Below are 19,387 nucleotides of genomic sequence, written 5' to 3'. Positions count from 1 at the left end.
CTCGTCAACTGTCTACAACCCCCCGCTAGATTATGAATCCACAAAAACTTTCGAACTAGACATGGCCTTAGTGCGACCCTAGATATGCAGGTAACTCAAAACTAAGATTCGGCCATAATTTTCCATAATTCCTTCGGACCTCATCACATTTTCCATCAATTTTCCTAAACCGTACTTTCTTACAAACTCATATTCGTCAGTCCAAACAAAATTGGCTACTACGTCAACTTCTTCGCCCGAAGACTCTTACATCATCTCCGGTCGAAGAGGGGCATCTGTTGACACCCAATTTTGTCCCCCCTTTATTTAATTTACTCGGGTTTCTAAATTTACTAACGAGCTAAATACTTTATTGTTAAAATATTTTATTGCCACTACTACTAATATCATTACTTTTGTTTTCGACATTACAAGTATTACTTTACTACAAATTTTAGATGATTCGTCATCATTTCATTTTTTCGGGTTTGGACTCGTTAAATTAATTACAAGACAACACTTCGCAAAATATTTATTTTTACATATTTATTATCTTTACACAATATATATATTATACCAGTTATTAAATTAGAAGCCCAAAGAATAATTAAATAGCGGAGGAAGGACCAACAATTTTCAGCCAAATTAATGGCCCAAAATACCAATACAATATTATTTCCTACTCAAATAAACAACCCACATTTTTATACCCAACCCGTATTTTTACCCACATTTAAATTAATGGGCCAGCCCAAACGGACCAGCCCATACCCGCATACCCGACCCGACCCAATACTTTTAAACCTAAATCACCCCTTCCTCTTCTTTTTCCTCTTCCTCTTCACCCTGATTTTTCTCACCCGCCGCCTCCCTCTCTCGTCTCTTTCTCCTTTCATCTTCTCGCCTCCACGTGCTCCCTGCCACCTCCACTGCTGTCCCCCACGCCTGCTCTGCCATTCCCCACGCCCACGTTCTTCTCCACTCATCTCACTTCCCCGCTCCTCTCTCTCCTCATCCATAAAAGGAGAGGGGCTTACAACTTGAAAGGGGGGACGGGATTGAGCGAGAAACCAACAATCAAAATCGACAAAAGAGGATTTTGGAACTCAAAAATCCCCTACACAACATCAATTTTTATCAACAAAACGACCAACAATCACTATATTTGCCTTTCCTTTTTTTTGTTTCAAAACCACAGTCACTTTAATCGGGTTCAGATCCGGTTTCTTCGTTGTTCGAGCGTAGATTCGACGCCGTCGACGCCCACTTCACTGCGCGCAAAAAAGGTGAACCCTGACACATTCATCGATTTAGTCTTCAATCTCTGTTTTAGTCAGAATCTTAGCTTAGTTCTGTTATTTTTGTGTTAATTATGTAATTTCTTTGTCTGACCAATTATTTGTTTGATGTTCGGGAATCTGTTAGGATAGAATAGTAATCGCTAAAAGAAATTCGAACGATGTGCCGTAGTCTAGATGCTTTAGACTGAATTCTTAGGATTTAGAACCTATCTAGAACAGAATATACATAGTATATACAGTGGTCGTCGAGATAAGAAAAGATATACGCTCGATACACATCTGATATACATACCGGGACGTGTATATCTTAGGTATATTTTGTATGCGATTGAAAAGACCGGCACTGAACCATCCATATAACTGTCTGTCACCTCGAAAATAAATTTTCTGTTTGATTAATGCTAATATGGAGGCAGTGACAGTGGGTATCGATCATTTGTTCTTCTGTGATTTAGAGGATTACGTCGTATATGTTTTATACCAATCAAATTCTAAGATTGCATCGAATCACTGAAAGTTTAATTCAGCCCTGCCATCTAAAATCTTGAATATGTTGATCTTATTTAGCTAAGAGTACTTATCCTTTCAACTTTTGATTTGTTTGCTGCAAAACATAATGCCTGGGTCTTGAGAATTGTTGTATCTTTATATTGTGGATCGATGTTTGTTGCTTTGATTCTAATCTGTTGTGGCCTGAGGTCATCAATACACATGCATATGATGGTTCATAGCTGTTGTTCGCAGCAATAACTTGCTGCCATTAGTTTCCATGTTTAATATAGGTCTCTGGTTACATTCTGTTGAAGGACTACACTATGTTTAGCTTGATTTGTCTTAATAAAGATGATATGCTTTACTTCTATTTGGTTGCTGAAATTGGGATTGTTGTCGAAGGAGGTTGGTATAGGTAAAAGGATTAGAAAAATAAATGTTCGGGTTCGGTGCTGCTCATTCTGAAAGTCTAAAAAAAATAGATTAAGATAGACTGACCTTCTATGTGCCATATGGCTTGCCCCCTGCTGCCTTCTCTCCCTGCTTTCATATTTGCTTTGTTTCAAACTGTGCCTGAATTTGCAGTATCTCCTTCTTTGGACACTCACTGTTTCTGCGTATTCACCTCTGTTCCTTAACGCGGTTGTATAACTTTCTTCCTTTAATTGTCTGTTGTTCCTTGCTTGCGTTCCTTTGTTATTCATCACTGTTCATACTGTCACTTTGCCTCTTTGTGGTTGCTTCTGTTTGCCTCCTGCTTTAGTCATCCCCACTTGAATGTGGCAAATCTTCAAATGTGTTAAGATACACCTAGCCGCAGCCAGATGATGCCACGAACAACTGTGCATTTTGGTCCCTTCTATTGCCATTTACCGCTGTTAATTTGCTGTTGCATTAAGGCTGTCACTATGTTGTATCTTTTCTTTATATAGTAACAGTGTGTATTCCATTTTTTACCTATTGTTTTGCATACACCTAACTTTGCCTATTTATTAGCGTTACATTAACACCTGTTTCATATGCTAATTCCTTCATTTTTCTTCCTTCTTTGTTGCATTTGGCTGCTACAATTTGATGTCAAAACCATGCCAAGTGAACCACTGGTTTTAAAAGGAAGCAGGTGCTTCATTTGATGAGAATTCAATGTTAAGCCCAACTGTTACTGTTTGAAATATCTATAAATTGAGTTTTTTTTTTTCTCTCTGTGTTCAGCCTAATTAGCTGGTTAGAATATTTTCAGTACAATTGCTTCGATTCTGTTAAGGTACTGAGGTTGTATATCTACGTATATATAAGATATATTTCAAATATACCAAAATATACGCAGTATGTATACAGTCTGTTGATTTGTTCGAGTTTGTACCTCACATGTTTGACTTTGTTTATTGATTGTACACTAATCCTTTCTTTCCATTCTTATGCATGAACATCGCATACGAATCCAAACGACCCGTCATCTCCCACATTTTGGCGTCGGGCTAAAAGCCCAACACAACTCTCCTCTTCAAGTCAGCCAAACCAGGAAATAAAATTTGGGCCAAAGCCCAATCGGTGTGAACAACAACAGTAGTGGACAGCAATATTCTTTAATGGGCTGAGCCCATTTGCATCATTCTATTTATTTTTTATGTGCATTTAACGTGTATTTTATGATTAACATTGTGTTTGCTAATTGAGGTAGACTTTAGTAACATTAAGGATTTTATTTTAGTTGTGGGTAGTTAATTCAAAGAGAAAATTAACAATTAGCGTCATTAGTTTATGTCGAAATTATTTATTATCCATAATATTTATCTTTTAGAATAATTTATTTTCAAAGTATCATGACTATATATTTTTGACTAAGGGAACCAAATTATACTTACTATTTTAGAAGTTTTTTTTAGAACGCCCCAAATTTTACACTAATTCAGCTTATTCTAAGAAATAAAAAGCAAATTAGTTTCAACGGATAACTTTTTCACTTTAGTTTCCTTTCCAACACTTGAAACAACCTTCGCACAACATACATTAAAATTAATAGTCTTTCTATGAAACTTTTAAAATTTATTTAACATTAATGTTACAATAACTCTTTCGATTTGTGAGTCGGCATAACTCACTTTTCCTTCAAATACATATCACATGTCCTGCTTCTTTTAGTTTATTTTAAACTCTTTATGCAACTATTATTTTCCTACAAGTTTTTTACTTTAAATAACTTAAGGAATATTTACAAGATATTTTCTTAAACATTTAAAACATTACATTTACACTTAGCCTAATTAAATTTTAGTCCGGTCGGTTAACCATTGTTAATGGGTCTTAAAGGGTGCTTAATACCTTCCCTTTAGACTAATTGAACCCTTACCTAGAATCTTAAGTTTCGCAGACCTTAAACAGAGCTAACTTTAAAAAATAACTTTAATAAACTTTAGGTGTCCTAATTCACCATAAATAATTAGGTGGCGACTCCTTAAACAAATAACAAAAAAACAGGAATCTCCAATACGTCATACTTCTACATTAACCTCCGGGTAAAAAATGGGGTGTGACACATAGGTGTCGAAGAGTTGAAGTCATAATTTGGGGGAACAAAATGTTCGAATCATAATAAAGGCAGTAAATTTTTTCTAAATCTTAGTGGATATAGTTATCTAATACTTATACTGGTGGGAGGTAAGCAAGTACGTGATAGTAAGACTTACCATTTACTATTACATCATTTTGTGGATTTTGCAAGTGCCATAAGGAGTTGTATTAATAGCACATTTTGAACCAAACTAATATCACATTTTGAATACAAAATTTAAAAGTACACGAATAATACTAAAATGATGTTCTTTCCATCTAAACAAATTATAATTATTTTTTGATAGAATATCAAATTCAACATGTTGATTGAGAGATCATCAAATATTTATATTGAACTTGAATAGATCTCTTGCTCTAGATACGTCCATTGCTTAATGTATGTGATTAGCTTGTACGCCTTTTCCTTCTAGGAAGTTTAGTATACTTCTCTTTCGAGCTACAATTTAAAATATAACCAGTATTTGCAAATTATTTAAAATATGCTAAACACGGCTGCTTCTCCTTACTTTTTTTCCACCTAAAAGAGAACAAAAATATTAAACGACACATGCTAGGAAACATTTCATAATAATTTCCTGGAAATATATAAATACAAAGATATTTGCTTGATCAATAATTTATTCTTTTTTTTCAATTGCATACTTATAGAGAAGAAAAGATAGGGAATTCAGTGTAATATATTGTCAGATATATAATTGGAAGCATCATGGATCAAATATCTCACTAGTGAAGTTAATGCAGGATCTATGGTACCAAGGTTTTTCAGTGGAACAGTTCTTTTTGCTACATTTTTTAGCCAATCCTTTTGCACTAATTTCTCAGTGATCTCTTATTTGAAAAGCCTGGAACTATTGCATTCACTCTAATGTTGTGCTTCCCTAATTCAAATGTCATTATCTGCAAAGTTCATAAAGAATTAGTATGATTTAAACAATTTAATGGATTAAAAAAAGTGTATTTGGCTATATTACTCAGACTCTTCAAAAATGTAAACAAGTGTGTGTCGGATCTTCAAAAGTAGAGCATTTTTGGAGAATCCAACAGGGGTCCGACATCATTTTTGGAGAGTTCGAGCAACTTAGGTATTTGGTACGACGGACGTCATTTTCTAGACAATGGCGTATTTTATTGAAAGTATTTTCTTAGAAGTTTCTTTCCAGTATTTGATTGAAATAAGCATTAGTAAAGTTGATAATAATATTAGCAAATCGAATAGTTTTTTAATTAAACTTTTGAGTATTAATAATTGATAATAATGTCCAAAAGTTGGTTTTTTTTTTTTTTTTGTGGCAATTAAAAGAATTTTAATAATTACCAAGTGAGCTCATTACATAGCCAAGGGGGATAATACTAATCCTCCCTTCTCAGCAGAAACTACCATCATATGTACTAACCAGCAAACACCAAATCTAACAACTATCCAAACATAGCAGCAAATGACACCAAATCTAACAACTATCCAAACATAGCAGCAAATGAATAGGTAAATCTAAAAAGTACTAATACATTCCTCCAGCCTTCTATTCCCCCTGACTGATGCACAGTCCTAGCTTAACTTGATGAAGCACAACATCACAGGGTCTAGCCTTGCTCTTGAACACTCTTTCATTTCTCTCAATCCATACACAGTAGACAACAGCAGCAAAACTTGCCTTCAAGATAACTCCTCTTGCTCCTCTACCTTTAGCGTTCGGTTTCACCCATTGCCATTCCTCTTCCCAGTGTTGTATCCTCCTTTGGCATTTCTGCCATTGTAGCAGTTCCCTCGACAAAGTTTGAATGTATGGGCATTCAAAATATAAATGATCAGCAGTTTCCGGACTCAGGGAACAGAGCACACACGAAGCAGACACAGGCATGCCCCATTTTAAGAGTAGATCTTTGGTTCGCAGTCTTCCTTGCAATTGTAGCCAGAGGATGAAAGTATGTATAGGCTCAGCACAGTTATGACAGACAAGGTGCTTCCACTCCAAATGTCGGTTAAAACGGTTATATAGTTATCATTTAAGATAATTGTCATACTTCTAGAGTGAGCGAAGTCATTTTTCTCCTTTTAGCGGACAAAGTTTTTCCCAGAAAATATTCTAGCAACCAAACTCCATATAATAGCTTAATTACAGAAAAATATTTTTGTTTGTACCAAATGTACCCTAGTTATCAATTTATTAATTTTTCAATTTTTTTTCCTTAGGTAAGATGATTTTCCAAATTAGGTTATAACCTTTGTCATAGAATCCATTGCAGCCTTGGAGGAACTATAGGCTATAGCATTGAAACTCTATTTAAAGCAGCAACAGATGAAATATTTACAATAGAGCCTCCTCTTTTTGCAGCCTGCGTGTCTTACAACATACTTGGAAACTAGCCAAGATCCTGCCAAGTTTGTCCTTATAGTGTTATGCCATTCTTCCTCAGAAAGATCCACTGCAGATTTTGTTCCACCTATATAAACACAAAATAGATTGATGCTATGTATATATAGAGTTAAAGCAACCTGGAAAATTATACTGCATAGAACATGTGTTAAAAGTGTGTTGGATTGATTGAATGGAGATCTAGACTCTACTGAGATAAACATGAGTGGTCAAGAATGTATAGTAGAAGAGGTAGAATGGGCAATTAGTTAGATCTAATATGGATCATAAATGGTAACTGGAGTTGGCAACTCTCCTACGGTCCCCACATTTGAGGTCCCTGGAAGAGGATCAAGAATAAATCATGAATTTTCTAGGATGTTATTAAGGATTTCATGGAAAACTTACCGTAGCTTGCCAAACAAGACTAAGAGAAAAAGGAACACACAAGTATTATAAATAGTAAAAGATTTTTCTATTTATTTATGAATAAGCTGTTGAATTTCCTATGACTGCTTTAAGTTACAAGTTCATATCTTGTGTGTGTTATCTTAATTTTTTTAATCTCCTTGTATGAATTGTTGACTCCGTTGCCACAAGTGTCAGATATGAACATTTTATGAAATTCATACAGAACTACTTACTTATATGAAGTTCACTATTACCTTTATTAATAAAGTTGTATATTGGAACTGATCATACAATAGCTCTCTTTCTCAAATGCGAATCCAAAGAAAGGGATTCCTTGTTAAAGTGAAAAAAGTGCATATAGTATCAGTCCTCCGTCCTACCAAAACTCGTGTGTTTAATAAACCAACAACACATACATTTTGTTGGCTCATACTCTAGATGTATTTTATGTACCTCTTAACACCAGCATCGTTAATAAAAGAATCAATGTAGCCAAAAGCATCCCAAGCTTTCTTTACAGATGCTTCAATAGTTGGACCATCACTAGTAACATCAAGTTCAATAGCCACAGCTATAACAAAATGTGAATTTGAACTAGCCATTGTATTTATTTCATCACTAAGGGACTTCAACCGGTCCACCCGATGAGCAGCTGCCACGACCTTACAGCCTGCCCTAGCTAGGTCAAGGCAGAATTCACAGCCGAGCCCCGCGGATGCACCGGTGACAAACACCACTTGCCTTCCAATTGTAGCCATGCTCCAAATGGTCAGCCACCTTGCTCCTTTTTGGTAAATCTTTTTTAAGAGATGATTCAATATATTGTTGTGCTAGAGTTGTCATTGCTTTGGGACTTGGTAGGAATATTTAGGTGGATATTATTGTGCCTAATCTAAGAGGTGTACATTTATATATAGGATTCAATGTGTGAATTTTATAAAAGTTAATTGAGTGGGACATAATTTTTCTTTTAATTTAAATAGAAAAATATTGTAGGTTAGCTAACCACCACCACCACCCCCCGCGGCCGCGCCCACACACACTAGAAAGATAGAAAAGACGAGGGAAAAAGAGAATTGATTTTGTAAAGTCCCTCCTATTAGTGTGTTGGTACTATATTGGTTAGGATATTTGTGGAAAGCAAAAAATGGGTATATTGCTATCCTACAATCTTCATGTTGTAGGTTAGCTAAACACACACAAATTTATTATTTCTGTATAAAATGATATGGGCGATTAGGTTGTTTTCCCAAAAATTAAAGACCATAGATATAAGGGTCAAAAACTAAAGACCAGTGCATTTGAAGGACAGTCCATGCAAAAACTGCACACTCATATGGTGAATATGTATAGCAGCCCAACAGTCACTATCACCAAGAAGGAAATATTGTTTTGCGCGGATTGTCCTTCTTTTGGGATGGTTTCCAGAAATCCTGAGTTCGAACTCAGGCTCAGTCAAAAAATAAAAATAAAAATCGTAAGGCATAAAATGGGATTAACAGGACAGAGGTTGGACCCCAACTTATGCTTTAAGGCAAACTTTTATCTAAAATTAGACTTTAAGTTAACCTTCTACCTTAGGGCCTAATTTTTGCTCAAAGTTAGGCCTTAAGGCAGAGGTTTGTAAAATTTCAGCAATTTTTTTTTACCTTGGGCAGAGTTTGAAACCCAACTTATGTCATGCGAATCCCAACTTATGCCTTGTAATTTTTCTTTTAAATTTTTGATTGAGTAATTTTTCTTTTTAATTTTTGACTGGGCGAAGGTTTGAACCCAAAACTAAAAAGCTTTTAGCGAAGGATAAAAATTAAAGACTATTGATTTGAGGGCCAAAAATTAAAGACTACCCAGCGAAAGAAAATCCTGCAAATTGCCCAGAAGGAAAGGGAAGACAACACAGAATGTCCATTAGAAAGAAACTATTTACCCTCCTGTGCCCCCTCCTAAATAAATAACATAAACTACCCATACGGCTATAGCTAATTACCTGTGTACCCCTTCTTAGTTCCATTCCCAAAATGCATGTTCCGTCGGCGCCGATTGTGACTGTGTTGGGCATTAGAGTGCTTTAATACCTTCTTTTCTTTCGGTCTTTTTCTCTTTTGCTGTTTGTCTTTTTCTTAACTTAGTTTTTTTTTTTTTTTTTTTGGGTCTATTTTTTAAGATAAGAATAAGATACAAAGATAAACATATAAGCTAACTATTTTTAGACTCATAAAAACTAAATAATCAGACTATAACAAGAATATTAAAAAAATATTAAAATCTCTAACTTATTTATTAAAATCTAAAATATGACTCTGTTTTTTATTTTTATCACAAGTAAAACTTGCTAAAATAATATAAAAATTAATCCTTTTACAAAATATAACTCAAAAATGATATATGCTGGGTTGATATCATATCAGACTCAAAAAGGTTTTCCTAAGGAATGAACCAGTCTTTATGATACCCTCTCAGTACATAATATATACCATGCGGGTATCATAGATGACTGAGCTCTTTTTTTTTTAGAAATGAATCAATCTTCTATGATATCTTACGAGCATATGATATATCATGTAGGTCAGTCATCTACGATACCTTGTTAGCATATGATACATATCATGTGGGTACCATAAAAATTTGAGTTGTGTTTTTCTTGAAGGAATGAACCAGTCTTCTATGCTACCTTGTTAGGATGATATACACCATGTGGGTATCATAGAGGATGTTTTTTCTTAAAGAAATGAATTAATCCTCTATGATATCCTATCAATAAATGATATATACCGTGTAGGCAACATAAAAGACTGAGTAATATTACAGTGAATTTTCCATCTAGGATACTTTATTAGTATATGATATATATGAAGATGGTACCATGAAGGACTGAGTGTTTTTGTTGAAGAAATGAATTATCAGTCTTCTATAAACCCTGTCAGTATATGATATATTATGTGGATATTATAAAGGATTGAGTAGTATTAAGATACAAAGTAGAAATGCAAATTAGAGAGAATATTGGGGAGGGGATTTTGGAAAGTCTCCTTCGTTCAATGTGTGATTGCTAAACAGGTTGTATAATTTTTTATTTTTTTCAAAAAGTTTTTACTGTACTCAAACTCCAAATCTTTACCATAACTTTAAAAGACACGTGTATGTCACATTCATTGATTGTATAAACTTGAGTTCGTGTAGAGATGTTGCTAGCTAAAGGTCGAAGTGAAATAAGTCATTTTCCAGCGGTTTTCACCGGTTGTCCCTTTTGGGTAGCTGCTTTTATAGTAATTTATGAATCTTTTAGATCACGGTCTTTGCTTCTTTTATAGTAATTTATGAACCTTTTAGATCCCAGTGTAAAGATTTCTCTTGAGTAAACTGAAAATCTTATGAGAAAACGTAAAACTACGATCTAAAACTTTGTAATTATCCAGATGTTTGATGACAGTTTAATATTTTTTGTTGTATTTCTTTTTTCACGACTATTTTGATTTTGCTGCATCTAAGTGTTGGTCTTTCTGAAACAACCTCTCAACCTTCACGAGGTTGGGGTAAGGTCTGCGTACACCCTACCCTCTCCAAACCCCATTATGTAAACACTCTACCCTCTCCAGACCCAACTTATGAGATTACATGGGTGTGTCATTATTGTTGACAGTTTGATATTTTGTCTATAAGGTTGAGAAATATATGTGCGAACATTAAATCGGGTCTAAGTTATCTGAAAGGGTCAAATTTTAGAAATTGTACTCCCTCTGTTTCAATTTATGTGAACTTATTTGACTGGGCAGACATTTAAAAAAAGATGAAAGACTTTTGAAACTTGTGATTCAAAATAAGTCTTGAATATTTGTGTGGCTATAAATTATTCATAAAGTGAAGTTATTTTTATATTAGAAAAGAGGTTATTTATTTTGACATAAATTAAAAAAGAAATAGATTTATATAAATTGAAACTGAAGGAGTATTTGCACAACTTACAAAATCTAAAGAAAGGGATATTTGGGTAAATCAACCGCCATTTTCACTTACTTGAGGCCCAAGACCAAAGAAAAGACCATCTGAATGCAATTCAAGTTGGACCTGAGAAAAGATACCAAGCAATTAAGTACATTACCACTTGACAAAGAAAAACCTAGTATTCGCAACAATGATTCAAATCCGTTCCGGGTCAATTCACCCGCTTTTCTTTCTTTTTCCCCTTTCCTCCTCAAGTCAGTCAATGGCTGGAAAAAAAGAGTTATTGGAGTCTTTTATTCCATAATTTGCATTTTAATTCTCTGCTGGCTAAAATAATATCCCTTCGGTTTCATTTTATGTGATACCTTTTTAATCTGTTTGAAAAAAGAATGTTAAACCTCTATATTTAAAACTCTATATCTAATCAAATTATATCACATAAATTGAGACGAAGAAAAACTTACAGAATTCGGTTTGTGGTTTTCCTAATAAGTTTCAAAACTTACACATGTATTACTTGATTTGCCCTCTTTTTAAGCTTTTGGAAACGTCTTGCTCTCAGGAAGTCGGTTAATGCTCCCCGAAAGCACAACTCAAATAATATTCGGCATCTGTCTAGTACATTGGTCGAGTATGGAACTCTTGCTTTATTGCTGTTGAACTACGACATAAACCCTAAAATGATTGCCAATTGAAATCGAATTTATGTTATTAAGTATCTCATTTTACCGTTGATTTGAATATTAATTGTCTTCCTAAAATGAACATGAGAATTTTGTTATCTTGCGGCTCTTACAACTTGCTTCACTTAATATAGTTTTGAGTTGTATTTTCTTTTCAAGATATGGCACGATTTAGTCGCTTGTGGCTTTTATTTGACATTCATATCTTCTATTAATTTACATGATAGTGTGGAATACATAGAGTGATGATGGTCCTTTCCTTATCTGTGCAGTGCTTTAATGGTGCTTTTATTCATCAGAAGAAGCAGAAGCATATTTATCTCACCTGTTAGTTGTGCACTTGAACGGTTCAACCACTACTTCTTCTGTTTGACATCCCGCCTTGTTATGATCTGTGTGTTTGATTATGTATGTCTTGGCAAAGCTGCTTATTGCTTATATTTTTTCATTTTTCATGTATCACAGGGACTGGAAGGTTATGGTACACGAGTGGGTGAAGGCTATAGCAGCATTTCAAGGTTCTTGTTATTTCTCCTTCAAAATTCTGTGTTCTGTATTCTATGTTTGTAGTCGTTGTTGGTGAATTGCAAATTATTGGTACAGAAAGCACCCCTGAGTCTATGAAAGCATCTGTTGTTGATGAAGAGGAGGAAGGACTTCCTTCCCCGCCCTTGGAGGACTTAGCTTTCGTTTCTACTCAGACCACTTCAATCGAGTTTTCAAAAGTATGCCTAACATCTTCCCTTTCTTCTACAAAATCTTTTATCTTGCCTTCAGGATCGACACTGACTCGTTTTGCACATTCCCGATGAATGTAGTTCTTTGATGGCATGGATGACGATGGAAGTGAGTAGAAATTTTGTCCTTACAATTTTAAATACGGTCAAATCTCTCTATAACAGTGTTGTTTGTTCCGATAATTTTTTGGTGCTATAGGAAAATGTTGTTGTAGAGAACATATAATATAACATAGCATGAAAGATCGGTTCCACAGAAAACATAATTGTTATAGTAAAATGTTATTATAAAAGATGATTGTTATAGAGAGGTCTGACTGTATAAGCCTTTTCTATTCTTTTTTTTCTTTTTTTTTCTTTTTCTGATTGGGAATTTTCTTTCAGATCTTCAAAGCAGCGGGGAATTCAACAAGAGCCATGAAAATGGCCGGAAAGCATCGGTGGAGAACAATAATCCTGTCCGGAAGGAGCGGGTTACCGAGTGCGTCACTGTTGCTCCAAAGGACAAGAAGGGCGAGCAACCAAAGAAAAAAACATTAGTTGTCAAACCAAATAAGCCTTCCGGAGGCGATTCAAGACCTGGAAGACCGATAAAACCAAAATTAGAAAGGCAGCTCAACATTGTCAAACCAAATAAGCCTTCTCGAGGCGATTCAAGACCTGGAAGACCGATAAAACCAACATTTGAAAGGAAGCTCAATGGTGATGAAAGGAAACTCCTGCAGAAATCTGACAAAAGCAAAATTCAAAAGAGGCCTGTGCCTATCCAACAAAATGTGAGTATTTGAAGGGAATTAGTTTGTATTTCTGTGTAGAGCTTCGGTCTCTAACTAACAGTTTATAATTTCGTGTTATTAGAGATTGAAATGTCCAGATGAGGACGCAGCTCATGTGAAACTTGAGTCGACATAGAGAAAGCTCCAGGAGCGTTACCAAGAAGCTGAGAAGGGTAAGTTTTGTGTGTACTTTTAATGCTGGTAGATATACACTCAGACCTCTCTATAACAGCCTTCATCTATAACAACATTTCACTATAACAACCATGTTTTCTTCTGAACCGATCTTTCATTTTATATTATATTATACGTTCTCCGTAACAACATTTTGCTATAGTAGCCAAAAGGTATCAGGAGCCGTTATAGAGAGGGGTTGACTGTTTTCTTATGCAATGTAGTAATTAAATGATTGATGCACTACAAGATCTAACCATAATCTGATGGTATTGTTCTTCAGGCAAGAGGCAGCGGACAATTCAGGTTATGGAGTTGCACGACATTCCCAAACGGGTCCTCCAAAAAAAATGTCCCGGCCTTAGAAATCCTCATACGAGACTGGGTAACCATAATAGTCATTTGGTAAATGGGCGTCAGTGAATCATTTCTTCGCCTTTGCAGAGCCTTGCTGATCTCAATTAATCACTCAAAACATAGTGGGTCTCATCTAGTTGAACTCTATAGATAGATCTCTCCCGAATTAGGAAGGCATGAGTTTTGAAATGTTGTCGAGTTATACATTTTCCTGAAAAATACAGGACAAGGTTTGGCACCTTTGTTCTGAATTTCCTCATCTGTTGGAAGGACCTGAGTTGTGCCCCCGTTTTCGACGACTGTTTTTTGAACATTAACACCCGCTCCCCCCCCCCCCCCCCCCCCACACACACACAGAGAAATGCCCTGATTTGCAATTCGCATAGAATAAGTGCATTTTCATGAGGCTGGACCTTTTTGTATACAGATGATTCAAATATGAAAGGAATACAAAAGTTGTGGACTTATGCAGCTATCGTTTTTATCAAGCAGCTTGTGTAGCTGCTAATTCTTACCATGTTTTTTGTTAATGCAAATGGTTTTGTGTAGTGCTTTAAGGCATCCTTTCTCCGAGGAGGCGATGTAGCTATCGGAGAGTTGGAAGTGATAAATTTGGGCAAAAAAATTTCTGAACCATAGCAATTAGGTGAATTCTTTCTAAATCTTGGTAGACAGAGTTATCGTATATTTATACTGATGGAAAGTAGCTAATACTCGGCAGATCAATCGAAATGTACGTAAAGTGATTCTGACACTACAATTATGAAAAGTGAAAAGATAGTGCTTCTTAAGGCATCCTTTTATCATCATCCACGTGGGGAAAGATTTTGCTGATTGCTAGTTTAGTACTCTTTGTTCACTTAGTCATTTGCACACTCCTTAAGAAAATACTAATTCTTAGACAAAAATAGGTAATTTGACTAAACTATCCTGAATTAAATAGGCATTGGGATTTTTGATCATATAACACTTAATAGGGCAAATATGAAAAAATAAAGTTAATTCTTTCTTGATTTATTAAGTGAATTCTTTTTTTGATAAAAATAAAAGGATAAGTGAACTTTTTTTTTTTATCGTGAAAGAGTAAAACTTTGAACAGCTCCATGTTACCAAGTAAAGACACTGGGTAGGTAGGATGACTTTAGGTTGAAGATTGTATAAAGCTTGTTGCTTTGAGTGATATCCAAACAGCTGGATTAGCAATATCAAATGATGCGGAGACATATAAGCATGTAATTAGTCCCTCAATTCCAAAATAAGTATCGCTTTAGTATTAAAAATTGTCCCAAAATAAGTCACTTTAGCTTCAAGACAAAAATAGTAATTATCTCCAACTATACCCTTATATTAAAGAACTATTTTTTCTTAATAGTATTTAATTCTCAAGAAACATCTAATAAATAGGAATAACTTAGCAAATTAATTTTTCTTAATGGGCGTGGAATGAGCTAAAGTGACACTAATTTTGGGAGAAAGGGGGTATTTGATTGTAACATTGTCCAAGAAGATATGCATCCATTTCCGAGTTTCTTTTTCTTCTTTTGGTTACTTTTTATTTTATTTAGACTAGTATTCATATCCGTGCGATGCGCGGAAAATTTGAAGAATATATTTATGACAAATTTTAATCTGACTTGTTTAAGTACATTGAATCATATAGTATTACTTTAACAAAATTCAATTGTCATCTTATCTTCTAATGCAATGTATTTAATAACAAAACCTTTATGAAGTTAGAAAAGACGGATGATAAGTGCTAGGATATCTTGTTAGTTCCTTAAATAAGTATGGAGTTTCTTTTACTCCCTTAATAATATTTTTATTTAACTTTGATCAAAATTATATCATGATTTTCATGGGTGACAAACATTTTTTCCTCTAATTTTCCTTTAAAAGTTAAACACCTCCCCCGACTTTAAACAACGACATTCCCCCCTCCCTCCCCACCACCACTCCCGCCTGCCCCCACCATCTCAATTGAACTTTGAAGTACCCTTTTACCCTCTATTTTTGACCCTTTTCTTGTTTTAGTTTTTTAATATTATGATATAACTTTTTCTACCCCACACGCCCATCTCAATTGAACTTTTAAGTACCTTTTTACCCTTTATTATTGACCTTTTCTTGTTTTATTTTTTTAATATTATGATATATATATATATATTTTCTCTTGTTGACAGCGCCCCCCCCCCCCCCCCCCCCCCGACCCTTTTCATTTTTTAACCATTAGTAAGAACTATTTTCAGTTGCATATGATAAAAGAACAACTATAAGTAATTTCTAAGCAACTTAATTAATGAGGAAAAAGATTATTTATCCTCCCATATCTCTTGGCAATTATATATTGGAATCGTGAATCCAACGATATCTCACGTCTGCGGTCCGTCTCTCATATCCATTTTCTTAAAATTCTAAATTCTTCACTGATTAATTAGATGTAAAATTCTAAATTCTTCACTCATCAAAATGCACACAAATTTAAATTAACTATATTCAGTTTAAATTCTAGTTCAAACATTAACCGCAACTGTGTAATTCTTTTTACTTATTATGTTAAGCTAGCCATTAATTCAATTCAATTTCAAATATTTTATCTTTTAATTTAAATAAATTTTTTATGCAATTCAAACAATATTAGCTTTCAAGTCAAATTCAAATTCCTTTATCTCAATCAAATATTATTACTGTAATGCTTATTAACTTGTTTCAATACTGGTACATACATGGTTTTCTCTTAATATGACACTCGACTTCATGTCCTATGACTATTATCCTTCTTCTGTATAGGTTTTATGTATTAAGATCCCCAGAATTATTTTCATTATTTGATATTTTTAGTTTTTAGCCGGATTAGCTTGCCAAAAAAAAAAATCTAGCATATATTTTCAATGTTTTATTTGAAAAGTCAAACATACATTTCTTCAAAAGTCAAACATACATTTCATGACTAAGTTAATCTTGTTAGATATATGTCATTTTGAAATTCAGCATACATTTCATATTTGTTAGCTAACAACAATTTCATATTTTTTAATTGTGTGTGTGTATGTTTTTTTAACTTGATCTTTTTGTTCAAATACCTGACACTTTGAATTTATTATGGTCATACTATTATTTTATTACGTGCTTCTTTTAATATGTTGTGGAAGTATTTCTTAGTTTTAAGACTTACTAACCAATCAAACTGTCAAACAAAAAATGAACTTTCATCTTTTGATTAATCGAATATTAATATTACAAATTCTCTTTAGACCATCTTGTTGAAGACGTTCATGCAGCTATATTAGTTGATAAAATACTTTTTTAGGTAAATGCTACTAATAGTCTGTTTAATAGAATCTTTGTGCTTACTATTGATTGCAAAATCTTGTTCAAAGAAATTAAAGATGAATGCACATAGCTTAAACTTTGAGAATAAGAGTAAGATTTTTTTTTTATTCCGGAGTGATATATGTATATATATATACACACACACACACACACACACACACATATATATATATATATATATATATATATATATATATATATATATATTAAGAAAAAAATCAGATGTTCAAGTAATATATGCTTCTTTATACACGAAACTTTGTGCATGACTCTCTCTAAGCACGAACCGCCTATTAAGTTTCATCATGCTACCTTATCCATCCATGACTTCTCGTGGTAACAACTCCACTCTAATATCTTGAGTCATGTCAGTTGTCAGTCAACATTAATCTTTTAAAGTAATAAATTTGAGACATTGAGAAACAAACTCAATTAATTCTCATTGGCGATAGGAATTTATCTTGAGACTTTCTACTGCACATAAATCCAATAAAAATGTTGTAGAAAAGTTGAAATGCACCAACAAAAACAACAATAATCAACTTACATAAGTAGTGTGATTAGAAACGTGAATAATGAGGATTGTAATGCGTTAAAACAAAAATAAAAACTATCCCTTTAAAGAATCTAGAAAGTAAAAAAGCGCAGTCCGGTGCCCTAAGCTCCCGCTATGCGTGGAGTTCGGGAAAGAGCCGGACCACAAGTTTATATTCTACGCAGCCTTACCTTGCATTTTTGCAAGAGGTTGTTTCCACGGCTTGACCGTGACCTCCTAAAGAATCTAGAAAATATCACAAAAGAAAGAAGAATGATCAGGAGCGAACCAAATAATTTCAATAAACTAATGAAAACAATATGAGAATAAGAATAATAATTTTCATATTATTGCAAATGAAAAACCTGTTGAGCTTTGAATGTTGGCTCCCACATTAAGGGATTAAATAGGAAAACGAAAAGGAGATATGCATAAGGATAATAGATTCAAATTTCAAAAAATTATATTTCTATTCAAAAAATTTAGATTTAATTTCAAACACGTTATCTTTCAATAAATATTATTATATAGCATAAACATTGCACTTGTCTATTTATACTAAAATTCTGAACATTTAATTTCAAACACGTTATCTTTCAGTAAATATTATTATATAGCATAAACATTGTACTTATCTATTTATACTAAAATTCCGAAATGTTTGCTTTGGTCTCCTTTTTTAAACTCGATTTGCCTTATCTCCAAATAGGAGATAAACTCAAATTTTAACAGATCATTTCAATTTTAAATAAGAATATATATTTGTAGTCTTGTGTTTAAATTTTAAATTATCAAAGCTATCACATTTTTTTTTACTTTCAAAGACAAATAAATATGTATGTCATAAGCAACACAATTGTTATCCACACCCCAACCCCCATCAATTTGTTTCCACGCCTAATGCCCCCGTCCCTGCTGCTCTTATTTTTGTTTTTCTTCATCATGTTAAAATATGCTTCTTTAAGATGATAACAACCACATAAAATATTAAAAAAAAATTGAATAAAATTGCTACGAAATCTGAGGACTAAATTTTTGATGTATCCAAATTCGAATTTCTTATCCAATTCAAAATTTTACATTTTTATTGGATTTAATTTGTATTATCGGAAATTGGCAGGAATACTAAATTATTTGTTAGAGAGTAATTGATGTAATTTGATGACATTTAATATCCAACTCATTCTTGTTATTTTCAACTCACTTCTATTAAAGAATCAATTTAATATCGAATAATCCATTTAATATAATACTGCATTTTAGTTTTGATGAATGGATTTTTGTTACGATAAGTTTAGATAAGTTCCATATATTTAGGCTTAGATAAGCTTGATGTATTTAAGCTTAGATAAGCTTTATTGTTGAAATTTTCAGATTTATCTTTTTATTCAATTTCAATTTATTTTTATTTTCTCATTCTAAATTCCAAAATGTTATTACAATTCTCATTAACTTTGTCTTAAAATTTCCAAGTGGCTCGTTTTTAGCTTGCCACTTGGCTTAACCACATTGCTTGTACTTCTCCTTTTTTATATATATAGATATAGATATAGATTATTATTATTAAATTAAGTAATATTTTGAACTACAATTAATAACTTCTTTTATAATTAATGCAAATAGAATTTATTGCCAAGTGACTTGTGTATATTACACCACTTGACTTAATATTAAGCTAGACTACTCTCCTTTTATATACACAAGTATATTACCTTTATTTGCTGAAGACACACTCAGTAATA

General features: G+C 33.5%; 1 protein-coding gene and 1 pseudogene across 1 annotated transcript; one reads left to right on the top strand and one right to left on the bottom strand.

Moving 5' to 3' along the window:
- Nucleotides 1-5,013: 5,013 nt before the first annotated feature.
- LOC132608380 (uncharacterized) lies at nt 5,014-7,869 on the bottom strand (annotated as a pseudogene).
- Nucleotides 7,870-11,136: 3,267 nt separating this feature from the next.
- Nucleotides 11,137-14,248, top strand: LOC132607571 (probable mediator of RNA polymerase II transcription subunit 26b). Its single transcript, XM_060321598.1, has 8 exons — nt 11,137-11,684; nt 12,009-12,083; nt 12,202-12,254; nt 12,340-12,461; nt 12,555-12,582; nt 12,858-13,249; nt 13,332-13,422; nt 13,707-14,248. The coding sequence occupies exons 2-7, from the start codon at nt 12,016-12,018 to the stop codon at nt 13,383-13,385; spliced, it is 717 nt and encodes a 238-aa protein (XP_060177581.1). The 5' UTR covers nt 11,137-11,684; nt 12,009-12,015; the 3' UTR covers nt 13,386-13,422; nt 13,707-14,248.
- Nucleotides 14,249-19,387: the final 5,139 nt, after the last annotated feature.

Source organism: Lycium barbarum, chromosome 8, assembly GCF_019175385.1.
Source record: "Lycium barbarum isolate Lr01 chromosome 8, ASM1917538v2, whole genome shotgun sequence".
NCBI lineage: Eukaryota > Viridiplantae > Streptophyta > Magnoliopsida > Solanales > Solanaceae > Lycium > Lycium barbarum.
The sequence above is the reverse complement of the archived record's forward strand: the minus strand, read 5'-3'. Positions and strand labels throughout refer to the sequence as shown.